The 24447-nt window shown below is 31.5% G+C and overlaps 2 protein-coding genes across 4 annotated transcripts; one reads left to right on the top strand and one right to left on the bottom strand.

The window, feature by feature from the left end:
- Positions 1-965: 965 nt before the first annotated feature.
- Positions 966-7037, top strand: LOC135835957 (keratin-associated protein 6-2-like). The gene is made up of 3 exons (XM_065350488.1): positions 966-1102; positions 3527-3671; positions 6192-7037. The coding sequence occupies exons 1-3, from the start codon at positions 1082-1084 to the stop codon at positions 6773-6775; spliced, it is 750 nt and encodes a 249-aa protein (XP_065206560.1). The 5' UTR covers positions 966-1081; the 3' UTR covers positions 6776-7037.
- A 3003-nt stretch (positions 7038-10040) lies between these two features.
- LOC135835954 (cationic amino acid transporter 2-like) lies at positions 10041-24414 on the bottom strand. Of its 3 annotated transcripts, none has more exons than XM_065350482.1 (14): positions 24232-24414; positions 15653-15881; positions 14525-14653; positions 14286-14441; positions 13038-13142; positions 12790-12945; positions 12592-12716; positions 12421-12518; positions 12147-12286; positions 11944-12046; positions 11363-11544; positions 11121-11284; positions 10508-10616; positions 10041-10423 (listed from the first exon to the last, which is right to left on the bottom strand). In XM_065350482.1, the coding sequence occupies exons 1-14, from the start codon at positions 24358-24360 to the stop codon at positions 10305-10307; spliced, it is 1944 nt and encodes a 647-aa protein (XP_065206554.1). In that variant the 5' UTR covers positions 24361-24414; the 3' UTR covers positions 10041-10304. The 3 variants fall into 3 exon arrangements, with proteins under 3 accessions (XP_065206554.1, XP_065206555.1, XP_065206556.1); XM_065350483.1 differs by lacking the exon at positions 24232-24414 and adding an exon at positions 23421-23802; XM_065350484.1 differs by lacking the exon at positions 24232-24414 and adding an exon at positions 18346-18818.
- Positions 24415-24447: the final 33 nt, after the last annotated feature.

Genomic DNA, 24447 nt, shown 5'->3' with positions numbered 1-24447 from the left:
GTGCATATTTATTTACCCGAATATTATATGCAATAAAATGTAACATTAAATGCCATGTGCCTCAGGCAGCCGATAAAAAATTAGATTAAAAAAGTGAATATAAAATTCACGTCAACTTTTCGTCAGTCGACCTTACAGATGGTCAAAATAGATAGGCATTCAAATGCACACCTATAATGACTCACAAGTTGTTTGTTATATTATTAGGAGGATTAAGTTGGACAAAAAATGAGTAAGTTTAAATCGCGAAAGATATTTGATCGAAGATTTATCTTGATAACAAATTAAAACAACCCTGGAAAATTAACAAAGAATCGTAAAACCACAAATCTCTTCGGTAGGTATTCTGCAATTACTATTTAGCTCCCTTATCCACAGACCCGTAGCATTTACGTGTGTAAAGTACATTTACGAGTTAAATTTCCTCTCGATTAAACGTCATGGAATACCTCTCCAGTCTACACGGTGCGTATATAAAAAAAAAAAAAAACTAAATAAATAAAAAAAACGAATGTTCTTAACCTTAGTCTAAATAATTTTCATTTTTTCATATTATGTCACAACCGCAGCAAATCCGGTTATTTAACGTGATATAATTTGTTTCTTTTTCACGAACGCCGATGTTTACCGCACAAACTACAGAAGATTTCCGCTGATGATTCCCAATAACATGTAGGTAAGTAAGTACCTAAGAGGAGTAGTGGATACCGACTACCTCCCTGGCAACCTACTGTCAAATACCTTGGACATATTTCGGATGACGTTTACGTGTGGTAGGTAGGTACATAGGTACTATTACGAAGTATGGAAAATTGAGCAAATAGTCGGTTTTAGTAAAAGCCTATTTGGTGTATTTGTGTGCGAATGTGTTTGGGTTATTATACGTCTAACTTGCGTGATAAGTGTAGGAGGTACATCTTTTTCTTAAGGTCGCCGACTTCATACGAAGAATGGAAGGATATAAACGTCATTTACTCATTACAGGCATATATAGAACTTGCATCGTTCAAATTATCAGTCATTACAAAAAAAGTTCACGTGCGTTTTAGTGCAGTGTTGGAATTATTCAGTTTCGGTCAACATGGGTGTTTTAAAGGCTCAAGTGAGTAAATATACCTATCTATGCTTACTTTTTAAAATATAGCACCAATTTATTCATTTTTTTCTTCAAATTTTACTGTTTTTTTTGTTGCTTTTTTTTCTTTTTTAAAATAATGTTTATTGCTAATAAATTTGATAGAGTGTCACAGCTAGAAAATATCAAGTTTAAATAGAATGGATGATTTTTTAAATAAATTATCAAAATTTGACTGCTTTCTCATTTTTAATTTTTACAATATTTGAATTTTCTAATTCATGGGAATTTTCCATTCTCGATAATTAACAACTATACTAACTGTTATTTTAATTTTCTACACTTAGGTACGTCTCTTTTAAACATAAATAAATCTTTGTCAAATTAAATACTCACATTAGTTCACTTATGAGAATAAATACGCAAAAAGCATACAGGTATATGCAGGTAATTGAAGCGTTTCTTTGTTACCCTAGGTATGTAATTAGATAAATTAATTAATATGTAATTCATATTGCAAGTAAGGGTTTAGGTAGGTACTTCGTTAATGTATAATTTATTCCGCTATAATTCTTGATTTGAAGTTAATATAATAATTTTGAAATTTGATTACATCTTACATTAACGTTGAAAAAAGTACCTATACCTACTCATAGTGAAATTATACGGTTTACTGAAAGTTCCTGTATTATAAAGTAAATATAGCAAACTAATAACATATGCAACTTTTAGACAAAATGTTAAAATAAATGCCTAAATCAGACCTCCTCAAGACTAATAGGTATCTATCGAATACCATTTAACGTCAAGTTTACTTTCCTGAACAATTTTTGTAATTTTGAAAATAAAAAGGAGAATTCGTAGTGAATTTTGAAGGAAAAAATCTTATATGCATTTGAAAACTTTGTTGTGTGCAAAAATATGCAAAACTATAAATGCAAAAAAAAGTTTTTAGTCGTATAAATATTTTTTTTAAATTTATGTATTCAGTTGTCAATCATTTTTCAATTTTTTTCAACATCATGTAAGTTGATAAAATTATTTAAAAAACAAAAAACAAAACAAAAAAGTCAATTACTTATTTCTGAGAAAATAAATATACCTAAGTACGTAATAATGTTTTTAAATTGCTAACATCACTTTTCTTTATCTTAAATACATAAAAAAGAAGAAAGGAAAGGAGGGAGGTCACACCATCTCATTGAATACACATAGATAGGACATAGGTATGAGGTACCTATCTACTCAATCTATGGAACATCCCTTTTATTTAAATTTTTCGCTGCATCGTGTGCATTTAAATAAACATTCATTTCACGTAGACGCATTTTGAGGAACATAATTATCATTAGATCATTTACATTGATACGACGATTTGTTTTTTCATTTTTTTTTATTGTTATAACTTTAAAGTCATCTATAATAACATGTTCTTCCGGGCTTTATACTTGATTATGACCACCAAGACGATGTGAATATAAAACATTACCCCAATTAAAACCAAATAATTAGATAATCCGTCTGAAATTTATCGTGTTTCAAGTACACGTTTTTTTTGCAAATTGTAATAAATAGTGGCATTGTTTTTTTTTCATATGTTCTTGAATAAAAAGTATAAGCACCTACTATACCTACCTGGTTAGATTTTGAGGTAATAAAATTCCATCTAAACGTAATGTAGTTAGCGTTACCTATCAAGATAACAAGATAATTTAATTGTAATCGAGGTATGAAAAGCTTTTACCATATAGTCGTAAAATGTTGCTTCTTTTTAAAAAATTCTCTCAATGAGTGAAAAGACATTGAAATTAACAAACCTACATGGCTAATTTTACTCTTTTTTTTTGAATTAAATTTCAATTTTGTAAATTTTATACGTAGGCACATCGAGGGTAAACCGATTCATTAAAGAAATTTCAAAGTCAATATTTCGTCCTTGAGTTGTCTCAAGTTTCGAATATCCTGAGAATTCGAGTTCAATTATGAGAAATTAGTCATTTTTAGCTACTACATATACGTATGATTGGTAGTCTACCTACGTCACACCTGTCAACTTATGTACTCACCTATGTACTTTGTGGTGTGTGATGGTTCATGTTTCTTACATCAATCCACTCCATTATTATCTAACTTGGACTTGCGAGGATAGTTTGTTACCAATTTCAATTTCCGTTCGTAAACACAGAAACGGAATTAAGTCACCGCGATAAGTATCGACAAAAAACCGGTTTTCTCGTATACAAATAAAACTTTCGTTTTCCTTATTCTCGCGAATATATAAAGCAAGGCAGTGGGTTTTCAGAGTAGTCTTGCCGGTATACCTGTACATACAAATAAGCGTATCGTATACTTACTAATTGTTTAGGCAATCAATAACGTGTGTCAATGTCAATAACACTGAGTCTGCAATGCTAAATAGGTATATCTACCTACTTGTTGTTCTGTTTACAGGCTTTGATCGCATTATTGTGCGCATCGACGTTCTTAGTAAATGCTGAAGAATTAAAAAACACCGCCGAATCGAAAGATGCCCAGAAAAGATCGACAGCCAAAGCCGAAAAACAAAATGATTTAGTACCAGAAGCTTCGTCGAGATGTTAGTTGGATATTGAATTAATTTTCTATAGCCTAACAGAATTTACCCATGCCACACAGAGTGTTCCATCAAACATCACTGTCATATGTTCGATTTGGAATTTAAATGTTACCATTCAGATCTATGAGGGGCATGCAAATCGTATAGAGAAAGTGTTTGTTTTTGGGGAAGAGAGGTGGGGGGGGCGTTTTCCTGACGAAGGAATTTTTGGAATGTTAGTTTCGAAATGGGTAGAACTTTAAACTTGGATTTTCGGAAAGAGCATTTCAGAAATACCTATTCAAAAATTTAAATTAGCTATTCTAACTGTAGTTCATATTTCGATTTTTGGGAAATTTTTGATTTATAAGTTTCGAAATCTCATATTTTTCAACTACGATTGGTTTTGAAAAACATCAGCTTTATTTATGACTTAGGTACGAATTCTTCAACTTTCTGAAATTGTATTTTCATACCTACCTACCTATTTAAATGTGACTATTTCAAGCTGTTTTGAAGCCTCCTGCGAGTCCTGTGCGATATTAATTTTCAGAACTTTTTCCTTTTTGCTTCAGAATGTGCAAAAATGAATTAAGGTAGCCGTAGGTTATTTTAGGAGGAGTACACCACAAAAGAAACTTTGAATGGCAGTGTTGCTTATCTTGAAAATTGAAGGGACTAATGCATGCCTAATACCTAAAGAAAAATAAATGAAAGGAATTTTTGGTCATAAATGAGTCGTACAATTTTTGGATGTTTTTAAAACTAATTTTGAACGCTTAGAACTTCTTAAATTCCAAATTCGTCGACATGAAACTTATTCAATTCACTCGTTTTCAACGCACGTTTATTTTGATTATCATTTTTAAAATTACACATTTTTTTCTCAAAATTTCTGTACTTACTTACTGACTTGCCCATTTTTTAATTTGCAAGCTAGATATGCAGAAAATCCAGAACAGAAATTTATTTCAAGTGTTTTTTCTTTTGGCGTAAATGTTGTTTGCCCTTTTCTCTTTAAAGATGGGAAACTTTTTTTTAAATGGTATCTACTGACTTGAAGAAAATGTATGCCTGTTGGTATTTATATTCAGGAGTAATTTAATCCGAAATAAAGATCTTTGAGGAAATTTAAACTGGGAGGCATGGAACTGAAGGAATTTGGATTTTTGATGCAACGCGATGTATTCTGAATTAGTCGTAAATAGCTCAATTTTCAAAATTTTATTTGACGAAAAATTTGAAACACCTGATCACCTACGTTGCAGAACTTGAAAGCGGACAAAGAAAAAAAAATTCTTTTAATTTTACTCCTACTTCAAAATTGAAAAGGCTATATCTGATCATGAAGTGGGTCGTCTTTGACTTCGATGAACAAGTTGTAGGGGAACCTTGAGAGACTGCAAGAAAATCTTTGGATCCTAAAATTTACATGAAATTATTTCATTTTTTTTAGCTTAGGTTTTTACACAACTTTTAAATAAATCCAAAATCGTAATTTATGTAAGTGATGCAAACCCCTCGCAAGCTGAAACGGACATTCATTACCTATCACACAAAAAAATCAAAAAGACGTTTTTTATTGTCAATGTTGATAATTTCAAAATTTGAAACGTTGCTTGGTAGAAAAATTATGGTTTAACCCGCCGACCCCAAACGTTGTGACAAATGTCACAAACTGGTTTCTTCCTGCGAAGTGCGATCGCGCATGCGTGTACTGTATGTAATTGTATGTATACTCTGAGCACCGCGGTTTATTTGCCGTGTTGAGCAAGTTGCCTACTTTTTTATTTCAAGGGGCAGAAATTTTAATACAATTCATGTACAGGCCAGAAGCTTGAAATTTGTTGCCCCTTAAATTAAAAGGATGGGGAGGCAAATTTCTGGGCACGAACTATAAGATGGGCAATGGGCATGGACACACAAAATTGTCAGTGATCAGTCAGATATGATTCCACCTGTTTTAGATTTTTTAAAAAATAAATAAAATATCCATAAATGCGGAAATTGCAAATTTAAAAAAAATGTCTTTTAAAATAAAAAAGTACTTACACAATAGGTACGCCCAACATTGGAAATTAATAATGTCTGGCGCAAGAAAATTCATTAGTCGATGACATTTTTTCAACGTTGAGAAAGCAGGGTACAAACCAAGGTTTGAAAATTTTTCATACAGTCTTTTGAAGTCTGCCTACTACTTTTTCATGAAATCCTTCTTCCAAATCTACTGATCAACATTTTAAAATTAATTTTTTCTCTGAAACTTTGATTTTCGAATTTAGACTTTCAATTTTATGGTCAGAAATCTAATCAACATTTGTGTAGTTTGAGTTGCTTTGCTACATAAGCAGGCGAATTACTCAACACTTTGAATGGAACATCCAGTACAAAAATGTTTATTTCTTATGCTTGGTTAATTGGTTATACATACCCCAATCTGAAGGGTGACCAACGTTTGATGGAACACTTTGCAACTATAGGTACCCTAACGATAAGTATACATAGGTAATTCTTTCTTATCATAAAAAAAAAAAATTACAGACGGCGGATATGGTGGCTACAACAATGGATATGGAAATTCGTATGGTTACAACGGATACGGATCAGGCTACGGAAACGGTTACAATAATAATTATGGAAGTGGCTACGGAAGTTACGGATCAGGCTATGGATCAGGAGGCTACGGATCAGGAGGCTACGGATCAGGCTACGGATCAGGTTACCAATCAGGATACGGAGGCTATGGCAATTACGGCAGCGGCTATGGAAACAACTACGGAGCTTATGGTAGTGGTTTAAGTTCATATTATGGAAAAAGGCCAGGTTATGGTAGCGGTTACGGAGATTACGATAGCGACGGATACGGTTATAACAGTTATAACCAAGGATCGTACTACAACAAATACGGTGGTAAATACCCATACTCCGGCTACGGTGGAGGATACAATAATTATAACTCGTATCCAGGATACAATCAATATTATGGAAATGAATATTATGGTGGAAGTTACGATTATCCATCAGGTGGATACAGACAGGGTTATGGTGGTTATGATGGTTATGGTCAAAATGGTTACAATAAATATCGTGGAAACGGATACGGTTTATACAAAGGTTACAAATAAACCCGTCTCAATTATGTTCATGTTTTTGTTCTTGTTTCGATTTTTTTGTATAAAATATAGTTTTTGTAAATGAAAAAAAAATCCAAAAATACGCTTGTTTCTCAAAATTATTACAAATTATTTATTTATTTTTATCTGCCTTATTTTTAATTTATAAAGACCGATGATTCCTACGTTTTAATTTTATTTTGTTTTTATATTTTTCGTAATTTTTCATCAACTTTTTTTTTGCATGGATATTTAATAAAGAGTTTTTTCAATACATTGTTGTAAGTTGTTGTTCAAGGTCTTAGCATATTTTGCACTTTGGGTGCATCTAGTACCTCTAGTAGGTACTCACTTTTTTCCACACTGGAGAAATGGCAATAGCACTGGCACATTAAAATATTTCCCCAGTATCACATTGTTTTATAAAATGAAACACTTCAAAGGTATTGAAATAGGCATAGTTAATTACATAGGTACCTATCTAGCTAAGGTTTCAACGAAAGTTTAATTTTTAGAAAAACCAAGTATAGACCAGCCTACCTTGAAACTTTTTTTAGGTCCCAACCAGAATTTCAGATACTAAACCTCCAACAAAATTTCGATTTTCTCAAACTCAATTACAATCAAAATACTACCAAATGGTAGAAATTGATTCGAGTCACTGGAAATTGGATTTCACAGTGCTCAGATTTAAAATTTCTAACACTTAAATCATTATTGAATCTACATGAAATTGTTTTTTAATCTGTTTTATAAAAAACGTGTTCTCTTACTCAAAATCGTTAATTCGATTAAAAATCGTATTCGAGTTTCGAGACGTCTATTCCGATGAAAATTTACTGGATGAAAACGTCCAACTTTTCGGTTGGTCAGTCGAAAAATAGGCAGATTCCTATCCATCAAATCTCTAGCTGCTCAAATTCATTACAAGATCTTTGGTCGGAAGATAGGCAATCAGTGAGCGATACAGCACTGCATTTTTGTCAACACAACTTTCTATCTTCCCTCTCACTCGTCTTACCAATTTCATGGACTTTGTTGATAGGTATATAAACATTTTTATTGAATATCTACTTACGTAACACAATTTTTCATACACATATTCGGATAGAGGATGCGAATTGCGAGTCATTTTTCAATTAGCTTATTGTTATATTTAATGACATGTGTAACTGCACAAATTTTAAAGTAAGATATCAAACTTAACTGAAGCATTGTTTTTTACAATGAGATTCTCACACAAAATGATTTGACAATGTCACGGTTACCTTAGGTACAAAAAAAAAAAGTCAAACCACGAAATATTGTGAAAAATTTTCTCAGAAAATTATCATTAATAACGACACGAGGTACACATTACATCTTTAGGTAGGTAGCTAGGTAGAGGTACCTACTTACCTTTCATACACATCGGAATAGGTATTCCAGCACAAGATTTTTATGACCTTGTTATTCGAATTTTATCTCGTTGATGAGACATAGGACATAGCTAATGTCAAATAAATTTTCATCAGTTGCAAAATTTTTACAACATTAGTCACTACGATCAATTTCATAAATGCTTATTTTTCAACAGCTTTGTCAATTTTTGCACACGTTTTTAGTGAGTAGGTAAATTATTCTGTCTGATCCGACTTCAATAACGTAAGTAAAATGAAGAACTGGAATAATTTAGGAGTCTCGATGACACCACTGAATTCAAGTACACGATAAAGCAATAATAAGATCTTTTCAAGCATGACGAAGAATTTTGGTAATAGATTTCTGAAATGGCACCAGATTCATAATGCGGCACACCTGGGTGATTTCATTTTATTTTTATTTTTGAAATACTTGCGGTAGTAATATTTTTAATTTATGTATGTATTTGCAGGCAATTCAAATAGTTATTCCAGATGATTGGAATAGAAATATTCGCCAATGTTATCAACACTATTGCCATATAATTCAACTAATTAGAAAAGGAATTGATCAGTAAGAATTTTCGAATACCAAATTACCTCGAAAACGATATTATTATACCTATCTGCTTAATTATAATGAAAATATTTTGAAATACTTACCTACTCTATAATGTTGTATAAATAGAATAAAATAGAAATTTTAATAATATTCTCGATTATTATTTTTACCTACCTAGCTACCATATATGAATACAAAGTTTTTGCATCTGGGACTATTTCGATAATTTAAAAATAAAAATTAATCATTCGATGCTAATAAATATACATCGTGATTGAAACTATGAGGATTTTAGACTACTGTAAGCATATTTACGTTTCTAGTCATCAGAGCTCGTTAATCATTCCAGTTCGTTCTGTATCAATTCCTTACTTAAAGTCGGATATCGAAATTGATACCTAAGTTACAGAAAATATGAACCAAAATTAATAATGTTCTTAAAAATACATACCTTTTTTAAAATGATCATAAGTTCGCGCATGACTTAGTACGTTTGACATTCATTTTTTTTTTCAATTGATGAACTTTGATACCTAATTAAACAATAAATGATATGCATCTAAGTAGAGTAGGCGACAATGAGGATTTTGGGATGAATAATGGAGCAGACATAGATATGAATGCGAACTTTGGCCACTAGTTGCCTTTTCAACACCTATTATTCGTATATATTTGTTCTTCAAGAGTTATATTGCTCTTCTTTGAAATCTTTGTCGAATAGTACATGGATAGTTAGCTTTACTTACCAACATTACCAACAATTTAAAAAAATGAATCAATCACATGAAATTGAACCTTAGCTTTTTGAACTTTCAGGTTGTCGACTATTATTACATTCCTTGAATGTGAGGAGAATTACGATTCAATAAATTTTTTGAATAAAACTTTTATATGAGAATAAGAGAAGGACCATTTTTGTAGTATCTAAGAAATCAAAAAAAAAAAAAAAAAAAAAAAGGTTTTCAAGCAGCAAATATTTTTGTGTAGAAGAATGCAAAATTAATACTTATTTCAGGTTAATTTTGAACTGTAATTTTTACAGGGATTTTCAGACTGTTCTTCCCTAAATTTTGATTAGAAATACCGATTTAGTAATTTTATCAGCACGACAGCTTAAAATCTCTACTTTTGAGCGAGTGAAATAAATACATTTGTTAAAAAAACTTTCTGATAGAATCGAAACAAACCATCATAGATGAACAAAAATGAAAAAATGAAAGCATAATCTGTTCACAATTACCTACATTAGCCATTAGGTATGTACCTTATCACTAAATTTAAAAAGTAGGTAAGTTACCAATTTAATGATATCTACTTAGGTAGTTCTGATTTTATTCATCAGTAATATTTCAGGGTTTATTCTTGCCTTTCTTTTAAAAATCATTCTTATCAGCATACTTTTAATACGATGTGGTGAAAAAAAAAAAAATACAAACTTGAATAATTTTACAAAATTGACTAGTGCAAAAAGTACGTACAAAAATGATACTTGATAAAAAAATATCTATGCACTAAAAAATTAAATGATAGATAAGTATTTCATTCGTTGGGTGGATCTTTTTAATACTGTTCTTTATTCTCAAGTTTTTAAGTCTATTTCATTATTTTTATTCAATTCCGCGCGATGTTGCTGAAGGGCTTTATGTTTTTTTCCTTCGATGCTGTGTTTTATTGAGTAAGTAAAGTAAATTACGAAACCTGCAAATAAAAAGGTTATTAATTATGAAAGAATTTTCAAACTTATGTGAGAGGAATCACGGTTAGAAAATCATGTCACTTTACCTATTGCCAACCAAAAAATAAATCTAACCCACGTATGGATGTCTAATTTCAGCATTAAATAAATGTTCATGCTTATACTGCAAAATGGTACCAACGGTACAAGAGGAACCTAGAAATATATAACATTATAAATTAGGTAGGTAATCGTTGTCAACGGTACTCTTTTTACAATCCTTTCAAATTGCAGTTTATTGCATTTATGAAAGGAATTTTTTTCGAACAGTGACTACTCGTATATAGGTAGGTGTAAGGAGATAGGAAGTCTCGAAGAACTAGAAGGGACGTTAGTGAAACAAAATAATTCCTCCCTCTCCCAGAAGATTTTTTTTGGTTACTCTAGTCAAAGTTCTGACAATGATCTACCTAATACAACCTGAATATTATTGAAAAATTCAATTCAAAATGAATCCTGAAAAGAAAAGTATACCGTATTATGATCTTCCTCCTGCAGCTCCAACGTTCACTGAAAACGTCTACCTATATGTCGAAGCTATTGCATATTACTAGATGAAAGGCATCAAAAATATGTACCTTACGGATATTTCTATTGTTGCGGTTCGAAATTATTCAAATCAACGCGAAAGAAAAAAAACTCAATGCATAAATTAATTACCTGGAATGGAAGTGATAAACTAGCCTGCGGTTGTCTACTTAATATCACAAAACTCAAAATACACACAACTAGGAATACCAGTAAGATGTACAAAAAGATATTCTCGTTACGAATAATTCTGCTACCATAAATGAAAAAGAAACATAGCAATGCAACGGAAATAACTGCAAATCAGAAAAGAACATTATCACCAAAGCTCAAAAAAGTGATGAAATATTTTTTTTTAAAAATGCCCAACTCACCAAAAGTGAACAGCGACCATAGTGCCATTTTTTGAGAACACGTAGTAGGATATTTAGACTTATTTAAATTAAATGCAACTTTGAAAGTATTCCAAATATTGTTTATAGACGATTTCGATTCTGGATTAGTATTTTGAAATAGCGAGGATGATTGTTTGTAACCTTCCGCATCTTCTCTATACCTAAAAAGTTTATTATAATACAAATTATTGTAATTTTTTAAGTAGATAGAAATATATTTTTATTATTAATTTATGATTTCTTATTTCTGCGGTGTTTTATTAGGTATCATTTTTATGATGATATTTTTCCTGTATTAAACACGTTTCACATCTTGAAAGCAGCACATGACCATTTGTTTAACTAAATGGGTTTTAAAAAATCACGCGCAAACACTTCAAAATAATAATTATCCGACAGCTGTTAATGAAGAATTGGCGACACATTGATAGCGAGGATTATACAAATATTACTCTACGTAGTAATATACTGTAAGTACCTGTTCGGATTAACTGATAATAAAGGTACTTGCGGGTAGGTACGTGGCTATAATTGATGAATTTTGAATTTGATTGACTTACCTCAAAATGAGAATGCACAGTGCCACGATCGTGTAAGCTAGTAATGTGCCTATCGACATCATATCAATCAACTGCGTTAAATCAAATACACAGGATACGCATCCTATTTTTTTAAAAATCAGATAGATAATCAAATGAGTTCCCCAAGTGAGTAAATAAATTCAAAAAAAAAAAAAATAATAATCAAAATAAAAATGAATTACCCGCTAATACTCCTGATATAAGCGTTGCTTTGACTGGAGTTTTCGTAAATTTATTTACTTCGGCGAAACAGGAAAAAAGTAATCCATCATCTGCCATCGCAAATAAGATTCTTGGCAATGGAAAAATTGCTCCGAGTAAACTGTAAGTAAAAAAGTTACACGTATCACGTAATGACATTCCTAGGTATACATATGACGATCAAAACTCTATTTGGTTGATATCTTAAAACATGTTTAGACCCAGAATTTTCAAAATAAATGAATAAATTTTTACCTGGCACATAATGCACAAATAGCTCCAATCGATATAATATACATCAACGCAGGCATTTGTACTTCAGAAAATGCAAGCGGTAGAGGTGCATTAGCATCCTATAATAAGATAAATTTTAAAAATTTTATAAAATAAAATAAAAATTTAGGTACTGTGTTTGTACACTCTTACTTGTTTGTAATAAGGAAGCAACATGGTCAAAACTGTAGCAACACCAAAATAGGCCATAAAAATTATAAGCAATGAGAGAATTATAGCCAATGGAATGTTACGTTTAGGATTTTTCGCTTCGTCTCCTGAAATTCAATTCAAATAATCACGATAGAAAAAGTATTCGTAAATGATGAATAAAAAACAAAATCAAATTACCCGTGGTAGCTATCACATCGAAACCAATATATCCGAAAAAACATTTAGCAGCTCCGGCTAAAACTCCCGACCAGCCAAAAGGAATATAACCACCTTCACCACCTCGGACACCCGGAGGTATTTCTTCTTTTGGTATTGACCAATAACTAGGATTAGCTGCAAATAATTTGGTTATTAGTCTAATTGTTTTACTATTTTATTATACAATTTTTTCATCATTCGACGTGCAGCTTGTTTGTATTGCATACCTTTATAAGCTCCTGCAACTATAACGATCACCACGGTAATTAAATTAACCACTGTGAATGCATTGTTGACAGAAGAGGATTCTTTTACACCGCGTGCCAGTAATACTGTGAAAAAATGGACATCATTAAAAAAAAATACATTGACGTAACATTGAACCACTGGGCATGGTTCAGTGAAATTCATAAGAATAGGAAGGGAGAGGACTGAACTCAAATTCCTATTATATTTTGAAAAATTATTAGCCTGGAAAATAGGTACCTACCCACATTGAAAAAATAATATTTAATGAACTATGAACTCACTGAAAATGTTGAAAAAAAATTTTTTAAATAGGTTGTCCATATTTTCTCAGTGCAGGAGCAAACCCACTTATTTTTAAAATTATTAACCACCTTGATGATTTTGTAAATAAGATTTTGTATATCAATGATTTTTTTTTTAAATCATTCAGGTAGGTAGGTAGGTAAGTAACACTTATGTGACATATCTGCATCATTTTTTTTCTCAATTACATATTCCTTTAAAAATAAGATTTATTAGGTTTACCGAATTCCAATCAAAAGTTGTTTTTTTTTTCAAAAAAAAGTTTTTAAATAAAATTTACTGTTTTTAAAATTTGTTTTTGAAACCTTTTCGAAACCGAAGGTATTGAAAGAGCACAAATTAGCTTGTCCATGTTCTAAAAATGAACTGTAACATCACACAGCCTTTTTTTTGTTTACCAAAAAACCCTTATCCCAAAAACAATATTTAAAATTTCATTTTCAATAATTTCTAGAAAAAATTTATAGCTCACATTTTAATTTACAAAATGGGTATTTTCAAGTCAATTACGTATGTCCAGACTTCCAGACAAAGTATCGTCTCGATTGACGACGATGTCTTCTCACTGTTTCCTGGTAAAAAAAATTAAATTACGCTGAGAAATGAATACTCAGTCTATCACTTAAGATAATTTAAATCACATAACGCGTACAGAACCTAAATATAGTTCAATTTGTCTTTTTTTAATACGCATTCTGCACTACATTGGCTTTACATGGACGAATTATATTCGAGCGAACATGAACTCATTAATTTATAAGCTCGAAAATTCTTTTGGTAATTTTTGAGCCATACTATCACTTTAGCAGCCATAAAAGTAGCTAATGAAAGCGAAACGCGTCAATGTAAATTGCAATATTTATGGATATCAGTTACCGTAGGGTAGGCAACTTTGGAGGAACGAGAGTAAAATTTCAACTCACATGTCAACACTAAAACGATACTACAAGCGAAAAAATCAGGATAAGGTGCCAGAAATGGAATGTGCATGGGGAGCCAATCTTTCAATGCGTTTTCCATTGCTTTTCCGCTCAAAGCATCCACATAATTGCTTAATCCTTTGGCTACGGCCGCTGTGCCTGGAAAATTTGAAAAAGTGCTTGAGTAAACTTATGGCTAATTTCATTTCGCGAATTTTCCAGGGATTGAAAATTATACCAACCTATCGCGTATTCTAATACTAAATTCCATCCTATCACGAAGGCAGTAAACTCGCCGACAGTGACGTAACAATATACATAAGCTGATCCTGCTCGCGGCACTCTCGATGCAAATTCTGCATAGCATAAACCTGAAATTTAGAACCATGTTTCTATAGATAGGTACCTATGTATGAGTAGCAAAAACAAACGTTTTTAAAATTCAAATTTTTTTTGGTTATTAAAAAACGGGCTTGATTAGATCTATTATTTATACGAATATAGGAAAATGCAAATTTATATCAGCTTCATTTAGATTTTTGCTAAATCTAATTTTCCACCCAAGGAGAAAAATTTGAAAAATGTCATCCTCAAGTTATAAATGGATGATACCTAATAGATTATAAATGAGCCCATTCATCTCGGTTCGTAACATTATCTTCAAAATTACAGTCTTGTGGTTACCTAGGTAAATATACTTAGAATTATTGAAACTCGATTAAGCAAGCGAATCAAGAGTAAATGATACCTACATACATCAGCAAGACTCTTGTCGTACAATTACATACATAGGTACTAGGTAGATAATAAAACACGTGCAAAGTGCGAAGTAAGGTGGGTTTATTTACAGGCAGTTTTTATTAATCAAGACCTAGGTAAGAATGCAGACAAACACGTGAAAAATCGTAGGTATTAATACATCGCACATGTCTTTTACAAAAATAGTAATAGTTGCAAAATTATCGTAATCGTAATGTGGAGAAAAATTATGAAGCGATGTACCTAAGGAAGGTAGTGTTGTACTTATACCTACTCGTATAATTGAAAAAATTTGCTGATGTCAAACATCCTTTGAAATTTTCTGGCCCGACGATTAACGAGTTGAAAAAAAAATTGAAGAGAAAAAATTGAAATAGGGATACACCCAGCTTACATAAGGCATTTTTGGGGATTGTATAAAAAAATTTATACGTTTATGATGAGTAAGAATGGATACCTAGATATGTAGATCTAGTAAATGCCTTGTATGTACATTTTGTTTTCATTCAAGTTTATTTTTAATGCATTAAAGAAATCATTATGAACATCGTGACTCGAAACACTTTCAACAAATCAGTGATTATAAAAATTCAATAAAATCGTTCACTTACCAGCGAAAGCAGATGCAATGGCTGCAATTAGAAATGAAATTGATACAGCTGGGCCAGCTTCATTAAGGGCAACTGCTCCTGCAAGAACATAAACTCCTAAGCCAAGAGTTGAACCAACACCTAAAGATGTCAGATCGACCAATCCTAAAACACGTGCTAATTTTGAGTCAGTTACTTCTCCAGGTATATCCGTTTTTCGTCTGGTAAATGCAGAAGATACTCCTCTTATCTGAAAATGTGAAAAGAAATACTTTCTTTGATATGCAATATGCTTAACATATAAAACATATAAATCTACACGAACAATTGATTAGTTTTTTTTTTTTTTTTTTTTTTTAAATGTTCATCTACCCTATGACTTGAAAGAAGTGCACCAAAACTATGTAAACTGTGTAGTTGAGAAGTCCGTGTAAAGAACAACCATGGTCCATGAAATAAAATTTTTCAGAAGACTGAACCAAGTATTTAAATATGTATTTGGTCTGTGTAAGTATACCTATGGGTGTTCCATCTCAGAATAATCTCTCACTTTCTGACCTGGTAACATAGGCAATCCATCTTGAATTCATACACCCATGTTTGCCTAGCTTCTTCAATTTATGAATCAGCAACAAATCGTAATAACAATCAATTTTAAAATTAAATTTAGACTTCATCACTTGTAATTCAATTATTGCACAATTCAAAGTTTTTGTTTAAAGAACCAGCATAATCTACATTTTCAAATACAAACATGCAATATTTTTCAAATTAGAATTTTTTGATCATTTTAGTAAATTTAGAAAACAATAATATCAACCGAATCTAATTCAGCTTCAGGCTCCTTAAATACAATTTCACAATTAAGTATTTAGTCTCTTAAAATTTTTTATTTCACGAACAGAACTATGGTTGGTTGTTCTTTAAACAGACTTCTCAATAGGTATACCTATACAGTTTAATGTTGGTGGACTTTTCTTAAAACATAGAAATTATTGCATACCTATACTCTTAGAATATTTTTTAAAAAACCTAACAATAAATAAATGAATAAAAACAGAGAAAACCACTTTTTTGTCTATCCACACAATGTTAAAATAAAAGTTAACGAAGACCGGTTACAATGACCCATCAATATCAATATGCACATTGCAGTACCTTCAGACAAATGTAATTCCGAATGAGAGAAAGTTCATCAACATATTTACTTCTGCTATTGACAGCATCATACCACGATGATGTACTCACACTCACTCACAATAAGTAAACCTATTACAGGTAACACATCGCACAATACCTACTTACTTTTATCGTTACTTGGTGATCAAGTGATTATCTATTTTTTTTTTTTTTTTTTTTAATCCCTACACACCAATTTGGTTTGATTTTTACTAACATGCACACATGAAAAAAACGAGAGAGAAAAAATACATCCCTACCCGAATAAAATGAAAATGAAGGAGGAAACCCGGCGCGACGTAAGAAATATTTCTCAAGTCGGTCTTGGTGCTACCTACGTAAATCTACCACAATGGGTTGGGAAGGTATTTATGTGATTTTCCAATAATTAAATGCGATTCCTACCTACAAATAAAACTCTATTTTTTGGTCTGTTAACTGATCTTGAGCTTGCAATGTGATGACATGCATATCACATGATGACTGAACTAATGCAATTTCCAAAAATATTTTAATTCATCGTAAATTTCAAAAGTACAAGATCAACTTTTATACTCGAGTTACTTTATATAATCAATGAATATAGGTATATAAGTATGTTACTCAATACGTCACCTACTTTTGATCATCTTTAGTTCTTGGCTAGGGGCCTATAAATGCACATTATAAATGATTTGCCCACTAGAAAAAAAAAATGCAGACGCAGTGAACTACCAACAAAGATCATTTTAGTATTTTTATTTCTACTAATTAATTTTTTTCTTGCAACTGGGACATATGATACATTTATAGACTGCATAGTGTATCTGCGGTCATGCTGACTCGTATAAAATTGATCACAGTGGACAAAGCGGAACAACATTGTATAGCTAATAAAAACATTGTAAGTGTATATAAATAAAAGACTCGTTGTTCCAGTGTCACATATGTCAAGTTTAAGAGAGGTCACGGAATATCCTAGCAAAAATTCAGACTACTTTTAGGTTAATGAGGCCAAAAAGTTTAAAATATATGCTCGTCCAATATGTGGCATGTATTAAAATGATATTTGATTTTAAAATATTGAAAGCAATAATGGTCTCATTTTTTTCTCTAATGAATTAGGAGAATGATTTTACATTTGAAGGATTTATAAATTTAAGAAAAAAATCAGGGTCATAGCAAAAGTAGTACATAGCCCATGCTTGGGTAAATAATATGAGAGGAGCTTAGGGGTAGAAAAATGTGAGCTTTGGATCATTAAGCATCGGAATCTGAAGCTCAAAAAGGAATAAATAAGTATTTTACAACCAATTCTAAATAAGATCCAAATCATTCAATTTTGGGAGAAAATTAAGAGAATTGGTGACTGAAAATTAAATAAGTAGGTACCTATCAAACTTCAAAAATTGTTCATTTTCTTAACAAAATAGCTAGATTTGGTCCAATTCTAGCAAATTTTTCATAAAGCAAAAAACAATTCGGTCTAATGAAATCTTTCCAATATACCTATCTATAGGTAGGTAAAATGAAATACAAAATGAACGAAAACTCACCCACGAACACGTATTTCTCGTTTCGATCTGCATATTGATTAAAATTAAAAATTATCGATGGATTTACAATAAAAATAAAAAAACACCCACAAAAATGTAATTCTCGTAACCGCGAATCCGATATGATCACCGCACGTACTACAACAGCACATCAAATGCACGCATCGCGAAGATAATGAATTAATTTTCGCATTCATTCACACAATTTGAAAAAAAAGTTGTTGCTGGGATGCGTTCGAATAGCAGATCTCATAGATCATAGTGGAAAACTGCGAACAGGAGACTTCTTATTCGTCACCAAGTGGCAAGCGACGACAATTTCGAAACGTAAATCTAACTGGTTGACTGTCGATTGGCGAAGTAAGCAAATTTCTATATCAATGAGACAGTTTGCACTCTAACCAAGTACCCAACATCATGTGTATCGACGATTTCACACGACCATTCTTCGTCGTGAATTTTACCTTGCTCGGTCGCCGGCGGATTGTTCGTGAAAAGGTACTTCAAATTCAAATTGATCGCCTGAACTTATACTGCGATTATTATCGTTGATTGCTTTAATTTCTTCGATAAATATACGCTTATCTTAATGTATTTGTCAAACACCTGGTATATCGACTCAAGTTTTTCTTTTTTAAGAGTAAACAATGGAAGAGTAATGTCGTCGTGTGACATTTTTCGTCTTTCTATCAATTTTGATAAAAATTTTAATGAACTCTCGTTAATCAGAAAATTGTTTAATTGGTTGGCAAATGATTTGAGTATAGACTATATACTATACCTAATCAATCAATGCGAAAAGAAACTTGTCAAACGGCCAATTTTATTCTGCTAGTCGATGTTGTAATGTACGAGTAACATCATTAATGTGGTTATATATGAAGAGATCTTAAATCAATTAACGAATAAATTTTAGTGCATGCAACATAAAACGTAAATTTTTAAAAATTGTATTTTAAATCTCACACGAGCTCTTAAGTTCATTGATGGTACAAATTTGAGAGATGATTTCAATTTGTAAGATAGCACATTTGTGTACCTACCTTTCTATTTAGATTTTTTGACCTAATTTTATTCAAGAATTTCTACATCGAATAAATGTTAATCATTTGTAAGAAAATAGTAGCCTACCTATGTAGGCTATTCGAGTCATTTTATTTGCATTACGTTCGGTGCAACTTTTTTTTGCAGAATTAAATTAAAAACTACCCAAGCACAAATTATCAACATTTGAATTTCGAGATTTCATAAAATATGTAGGTACTTACAATTCGAAGACGCTGGAATTCCTCGAGTACGAAAATTCCTTGCCGGACATGTAAAGAGGACAAGTTTTTGAGAAATCCCAGAAAAATTGTAAAAATCACGAATTTTTGAACGCGTTTTCCCGTACATTTTGTTTCGCATGGCCCTCCCTGATATCAACTACGACGATGATCACCCACATAGAAAAATTTTAGACAAAATTTGCTATTTAGTGGCACAAAGTGCCAGTCTCTACCTATCATGGTTCTCGAGTTAGGTACGCAAGGATAAAAATGAAATTTCCAATTAACATCGATATATTTTTTTTTCAAAGTTTGCCCCTTCAATCCAAAAGGTAGGCAGACATACATGATTGTGCTCAGCATGAGTTGCCTACTTATCCGGTGGAAGGATGTAAATCACCTATGGAACATACCCTGTATACTTAGTGAGTAGGTACGAAAGTTTTTGTTTATGGTTTTTACCAACCTTTCTCTTCAAAGGAATGTATTTTCATTGTTTTCCTACAACAACCGTAATGTAACACTGATAAAGATGTTGATGCTTGAAGTATTTTCAGTTTTTATTATTGAATTTTCAAATTAAGTTTCAGTCAATTGGGCTCCAATGATGATGAAAAGTCGAACAAAGTAATCAAGGAGCTATTTGTAGGTAGGTACATATGAGATGGTCCGTATAAAAAGGAACAACTTCCGTAGAAACGCGATTCGGTCCTCACAAATCGCAAAAGTGTTAGTCAGGGTCAAAAATACCGATTTTCATTTTCCGACTCTCATCTCATCATGTGGGGAATTTAGTGCGCTTTCTGATACACTCGTACTCCTCGTACTCGCTCGTAAGTAGGTATAGGTACCTACCCCGAAATCACGATTTACCGTATGGCAATTGGCAACACTTCTGGTTCGAAAAAACCGCAATTTTTCAGGATTTTTCTGGTTTTCTTGAAAAAACTCGAAAAATATACCACGCTCGTATCAAAAATCTAATTACATTACGCGAATACGACGATTGCAAATTTTATCAGCTACATATATCTTTTCAGTGAACATTGATTTTTCATGCGACGCTACATTCGTGAATAATACACCAAAAAACAAAAAAATAAGTTTTTCCTCATTTCAACTTCAAACGTTTACTATTTGTATATTTCGTTGGTCATGGATCACTGGACCAGGGATGTAGAGATCTCGATTTATTCGGCCTTTCGATGTTTTTGCATCGGATCGAAAATCGCGACCTAAATCTGTGCTGTGGTGATCGGAGCCAAATCAGCTGTTATAAAATTTTAATGTTTGTTTACAATCATTCGAACATTTTGACCGATAAAAACCGAAGAAAAAAAACCAATCCGACGATCCTAGATCGATCGACCTTGATTTTCCCACGAAAAGGATCGAATCGAAATCGTGACATTCCTGGTATGGACCATTTTTTTTTTTTACGTTTAGCTCATTTCTCGCAAATTTTATCTAGTTCTAACCTTGTAACTGGTATGAATAATGCAATTCTTTTAAATCTCACGAAAAGGTCCCTTTTTATGTGGACTGTCTCATAACTTCTTTCAAATCATGTACACTTGAACGTTCTTATCTCGCATTTTTTTTTCTTTTAAAATTTAAATAGAAGAATTTGAAAAGATCTCAAGTTTTACTTCAAAAGGAAATTTTTTACTACCTATTGATAAAAGTACTATCATTTTTCAGTCTATGATGAAACAAAATTTGACATGTTAATGAACAAATAAACAATGATTAGATAATATATCATTTTAGAATTGAAAATTTTGTAAAAAAAAAAAAAAAAAAAAAAATGTGATAAATGAGGTTTTAAACGCATTGATCGTACAAATGCATCAAACGATTGATTTCGATGTTTCACTTTTTGCCCCTTTATTACTTATTAGACTTTTTTTTTGTTGAAGGTTTACTAAAATGTTACTGGTCGTTATGACACTTGACCTCTACATACAAATAGTGTCGCTTTTTCGATCCCATAATTAATTTTATTTCTTGTACACACTTTGTTTGTTCATGATTTTAAATGGAAAATTATTTCTTCGAGCCAATTTTTAAAAATTTTAGCACGCATTTATGTACGTATGTACATGTTACAATACCATTTACCAAATGTTGTAAAGTAACCATCTATCAGCTTCTTTTCTGTTCATTATGCGTTTATGGGGTACAGAATTTTTGGTTGTTATAAATTAATTAATTCGCGATAACATCGTCGTTAATGCTGTCGTAGACGAAAATTAAATTTTTGGATAGTACGAATTTTCTTCTTACTTATTCGATTTTACGGAGCTGTCTAATTGAAACGAATGGGTTCCAGGTCTCTTTCATTTAAATCTCGCACAATACATATAGGTAGGTATTTCAATAGGGTTTGTAGGATCTTGGAGTATGTAAGTGATCAGTTACCTATCTAGCTGATTTTTGGATACTTAACTTATCAAGCAAAATAATATCGGCTTAGGTTGGAATTTTACTCATGTTAGGTACCTATACTTGTTTGCATATGAATTTAAGACGTAATTAAAAAGTACTAGTAAATTCATGTTCGTTTGTTTTTGCAAGATCCACTTTTGCTTATAAATGTGTAGTAACAACAATGATTTGTTGAATATCTTCTTTGATTTATAAACACGCATCTTGACCAGTTACAACCGGTAAATGACATTATAAATTATTTCCTATTTTTAATTGATTTCTGTTCGTTTCGTAGTATTTCTCGTTTGTACGAAAAATACAACGTATGACATTTTTAACGCACGTGATTTAATAGCAGATGCCAATTTATAACCTACACGTATAAACAGATAGGTACAGAGTATTTTCACCTTTTGCATTATTTTATCGATGGATAGGAGAATCGCGCGAAAAATTTGTCTGTGGGTACGTGGAGCGGATTTACATTTTGTATGCTTGAATGCGTTAATACGTAATAATTAATGATGATTAGAAATTGCGAAGAATGAAATTCTCAATTATACATATGTACCTACAATGTCGATAAGCGATTGCGATTTAATTTATCTTCTGCGGTGACGTCATTAAACAGTTTCCGATCATGAAACAAGTTTACATTTACTTTCCTCAAATATGGAAAAATTGGAAAGGCAGTACCTACAAAATTTAAATGCTCTTTATATTCATAGGTATACATATACCTTCCCAGTGCGTACATATGTGTGTTTCAGAGTGTTTGTTTTTATTATCGTAATTTTTGTTTTCTTCAGATGATGTAAATAACTAAGTTACTACCACTACCTAGGACACATATCTGAATCTGATAGGCACCTTGTTGTTTAGTAAATCAAGCTTATAATAATAAATTGAAACGACTTATTGTCAAAAGCTGAATTTCAATCTAAATAATTTGTTCACGTGAACTGTAATTTTATTATTTTCCATTTTCAAACGTATCAGGCATGTAGGTAGGTATGTCAAAAGTTTATTTCTGACTCCCCTGAAGAATTCAGAAAATTTTCATTTAAAGAATCATCACGTGCTCATATAATACAATTACCCAGGTAGTTACCTACCTATTTACTTACACAGAGAAATCAAAATCAAAATCATCAAGTTTTTGAAATACTCCGTACAACGAGAGCCTTAATTTCATTATGCTTAGAACAATTTTTTTGCATATAAAATGGATTTTTTAAAATTCTCAACTTTTAATTTTACTAATTGTCTTTTCTGAACAAGCTATCTTTGAATTAAGAGGTAGGTATCAAAACAACCGAATCTTAATGATAATGAATAATGAGGATTAGAAAATAGGTAAGTAATCCATTCTCTTACCTGATATATTTTAAACAACCACCTGGTCACTTCATTATATATTACTTTAGTTTTACCCATTTAATTTTTGGTAACGTGAAAAAAATCTTATTAAAATAACGATGAAAAAAAATTCGAATTTCATTTATTCTCAAATTCACAAATCACTGAACCATTCAAAATGTAAAACCGACCGTAATCTTTACGATATTTCATAAAAATGAGAAAAAAAACAAGCATACGTGCTACTCGTATTTCAATTAGTACACCGACGGTTTTCATTATGTAAGTTTTGCAACTTGGTAAGTAGAAAACTATAGTACCTACTGTCTCCTATTTAAATATAATCCATGCTCTGTATGAAATCAATACACAAATGCGTATGTCTGTAGATGTGTAAGTACTTCAACATTCCATCGATTCTTCAATGGGCATTTGATTTTTATGTGTTAATATTATAATCACACGCTACTGGGTGATAAGTATTGCGATAATATCACGTTCAACTTTACCTTCCGTAACATTATAAAATTTTAAACATGCGCCAAAGTGCTGATAAACTAAAAGCACATGATCATCGAGCGAATGAAAATTAGGTACATACATACGCACATATGTATACGCCATACGGTAAGTGTTGAACCAATCACCATATTATTCTCACCTAATCTTATTAAATAAAAAATAGGTATAGGTAAACGCTCTTCTTATCGAAATTTAACGCACAAAAATTAGTATCTGCTTAGTAGCTTCGTAAATAGTAATTGAAAAATTATAATTTTTTTTTCATTTATGCAAAATTAAAAATGCGTTATGAATTGATTGATATTACCTCATTTTTCATCGCATACGAGTAGATCCTTATGTCAGGCATCTTCACATCGGATAAAAATGCAACATAGTCAACACATTCATCACATTCCACACATTTAGCACATGTAGTACATTCATGGCAAATCATAACTATTCTCTAAGTACAATCAACGTTGTTCCCTAAAACTGGTTGAAACTATAGTAAATACTTAAAATTGTAATTTTTCTCCCAGTT

Source organism: Planococcus citri, chromosome 2 (genome assembly GCF_950023065.1).
Source record: "Planococcus citri chromosome 2, ihPlaCitr1.1, whole genome shotgun sequence".
NCBI classification, from domain to species: Eukaryota; Metazoa; Arthropoda; class Insecta; order Hemiptera; family Pseudococcidae; genus Planococcus; species Planococcus citri.
This window is presented reverse-complemented; position numbering and strand designations above follow the sequence as displayed.